The 2,821-nt window shown below is 40.1% G+C and overlaps 1 protein-coding gene across 1 annotated transcript in view; it reads right to left on the bottom strand.

Moving 5' to 3' along the window:
• Positions 1 to 82: 82 nt before the first annotated feature.
• Positions 83 to 2,821, bottom strand: part of LOC107564641 (round spermatid basic protein 1-like) — a 12,663-nt gene continuing 9,924 nt past the window's right edge. Inside the window, exon 7 of the mRNA XM_016249768.1 lies at positions 83 to 935. Within this exon, the coding sequence (XP_016105254.1) occupies positions 366 to 935 (570 nt within the window). The 3' untranslated portion in view covers positions 83 to 365. The remainder of the gene's footprint in view (positions 936 to 2,821) is intronic.

The raw sequence follows: 2,821 nt of genomic DNA, 5'->3' as shown, positions 1-2,821 counted from the left end.
GACATTTTTTTTTCTCTTTTAAGATATGATTGCTGCTCTCCACTTGTGACAGGCACTTTTTCCCCCTTGTATTTGTCTGTAAAAACCAATTAGCAAATCAACATGATGCACATGATGAAAACGTGAAAAGTCCCTCTTGAGATATAAGTTCATCTCATTTATAATAATATATAAACAAATACTGAGTAATAATCAGCAAATATATACTTCAAATTAAATATTTTGGCTGAGAAAAACCTAAAAAGTACTTATGGGGTCATTTTCTTAACCAAAAGCTAAAAAATAAAAATAAACAGTCTTCATCATTTTTAGGCAAAGTCCAGATATACCTTTTTTACACTGTGGAATGTCAGTCAAGTCTGAAGTCATTTGGGGAAATCTGTGGACCTGCTGCCGTCGAGTGAGGAGTCTGATACAGGCTCGGCGGGAGTCTGTGGAAGCATTTGCTCTGGTATGGGCGAGTACAGAGGGCAGGGTGCTGGGACAGGACCTGTCTCCGTACAGGGAGTGGCAGAAACAGTGTGGGCGGATTTAGCCGGCTGTGGAGGCGCGGGCTGCTGCTCTCTGGGTGGCGTTGCGGGCCTCTGGAAAACCAGTTCGTCCATTTTGGCCACTCCACCTTGTGCCGTGTTCGTTTGTAGCTGGGCGCAAGAGGTGACTTTGGTGTCCGGGTGAACAGGGGATGAAGAGTGGGGAGGACATGAGGTGGAGCACAGGTCCTTGGTCTTAACATCCTTTGATTTCTCCTCCTCGGAGTAGTACTGCTTTAGACGGATGTGCCACGCGAGGCTGCACACGGCTGAGACGGTTTTGAACTGGTGGATCACGTTACGAGGAATGAAGTAGATGTCGTCGTCACAGAGCTGCATGCGAACGTAGCGGATGCCTTCTCGCCGTAACTGGTTGAGTTTGGCATCATCCACCCACTGGACACACTGAAGAGAGAGGGGCATTATGGGAATGCTGACCTATTTTATACCGGTCTATCCTATACCTGTATATCATCTCCACACCTGTTCAGGATCATGAATAAGTTACTGCTTATCCAACACCACATGGCATTATCAGATCAGATTGTGATCTTAAACTAAATAAAAATTATGCATTATGCATAGAAAAAAAATTGAAACATGCGGTTTCAGGCTGGTTTTTTAGACAAATTTCTTAACGGTTTGCAGGAGAAAAAAAGAAAATGTCTTTAAAAAATTGTCCTAATGCTTAATCAAAAATGGCCGAACCACAGCCTTACTGATATTCAATACAACACATGTAATAATACATAAATGTTACTTATTATTTTTGCCAGTTCTTATACTTTAATTTAGCTGACAAATAAGACTTTTTGAAAGAACTGAAATAAATGAAAAAGTAAATCTGTTGACTGGACACTAGTGTTGTCACAACACCTTTAAAAAAAAGTTTAAATGTTCAATACTATTTTCGATATCATGGGGAGAAATTGACAACATTAACAGCATAAAATTTAGTCAAAAGTATTTTTTTATCAACCAAAACTATCTGAGATTCCTCAGGCATGCTAGCTCTAAGACTGTATAACAGTAATAACACCATTATTATTATATCATCATTTATTTATTTCCAATAAATATATTACAATTCCAACTGAACTGTAAAAAAAAAAAAAAGGAATAGTATATAAAAAAATGAAAATTTCTGAGAATGAAAATTTCTTCACTTGAAAGAATTAAACCGACAAGCTTTCAACTGCAACGAGACCTTTAAGTGCCTGCCCCCAACAGGTTTACAAACATTTCTCAATACAAATCTGTGTGAAATGCTGTAATCATCTGCCTACAAAAATGTGGGAAATTATGCAAAAAAAAACAAACAAACAAAAAGATTAACTGCCTCACGTTGCATTCGCAAATGCATGTTAAAGGGGTCATATGATGTTGGTAAAAAGAACATTATTTTGTGTATTTGGTGTAATGAAATGTGTTTATGAGGTTTAAGGTAAAAAAAAAACCACATTATTTTCCACATACTGTACATTATTGTTTCTCCTCTATGCATCGCCTTCCTGAAACGCGTTGATTTTTACAAAGCTCATTGTTCTGAAAAGCGAGGTGTACGCTGATTGGCCAGCTATCCAGTGCGTTGTGATTGGTTGAATACCTCAAGCGTGTGACGAAAATGTTACGTCCCTTACCATATTGTGATACCTTGTCCCGGCGCGATGGGACAACACCAATAAAACCCATTACAAACGAGGCATTTGTTGCATCCAGTGGGGACATAATTACTGATCATAATGACTTATACTGTCTTTTTACACATTGTGTATCACGCCGCGTAAACATAAAACCATGTCTGCATTTGTGATCGGAGAAATGACAAACAACAAGCGCTACTCTACACTGCTCAAAACTCGCGTTTGAATCATCAGTGGCAAATCCTTTAAATATAAAAAAAAAACCTTACATGCAGTGTGTGTCAGAAGAGCCAGAAAAAGTTGGAATTGCCCCACTTTATAGAAACAGCCTTTGTGCACAGACGCATTGTAGTCTACTCTACTGGGATCAGGAAACAGTCCTCCATAAAATGCGCTCCACACATCTGAATATTTGGGTTGAACTGTTCTGGAACAGTGTTGTAAATACAACTTAACCACTGATTTCTAGTTGTATCCTCTTTTGGAAGGCCAAAGAAAGTAGTTTCGCTTTCACAACGAAACACACCGCAGGCTTGAGTGAGGAACAGCCGGCGGGCTTGCCAGCAGATTCGACGAAGGAGCGGCCGGTGGGCGTGCGGCAACCACGTGACGACCCCGGGCTGGACTCCGCTTCGTCCACTGTGAAAG

The sequence above is a fragment of the Sinocyclocheilus grahami genome, unplaced genomic scaffold (assembly GCF_001515645.1).
Source record: "Sinocyclocheilus grahami isolate Dianchi unplaced genomic scaffold, SAMN03320097.WGS_v1.1 scaffold953.1, whole genome shotgun sequence".
In the NCBI taxonomy this organism is placed as follows: domain Eukaryota; kingdom Metazoa; phylum Chordata; class Actinopteri; order Cypriniformes; family Cyprinidae; genus Sinocyclocheilus; species Sinocyclocheilus grahami.
This window is presented reverse-complemented; position numbering and strand designations above follow the sequence as displayed.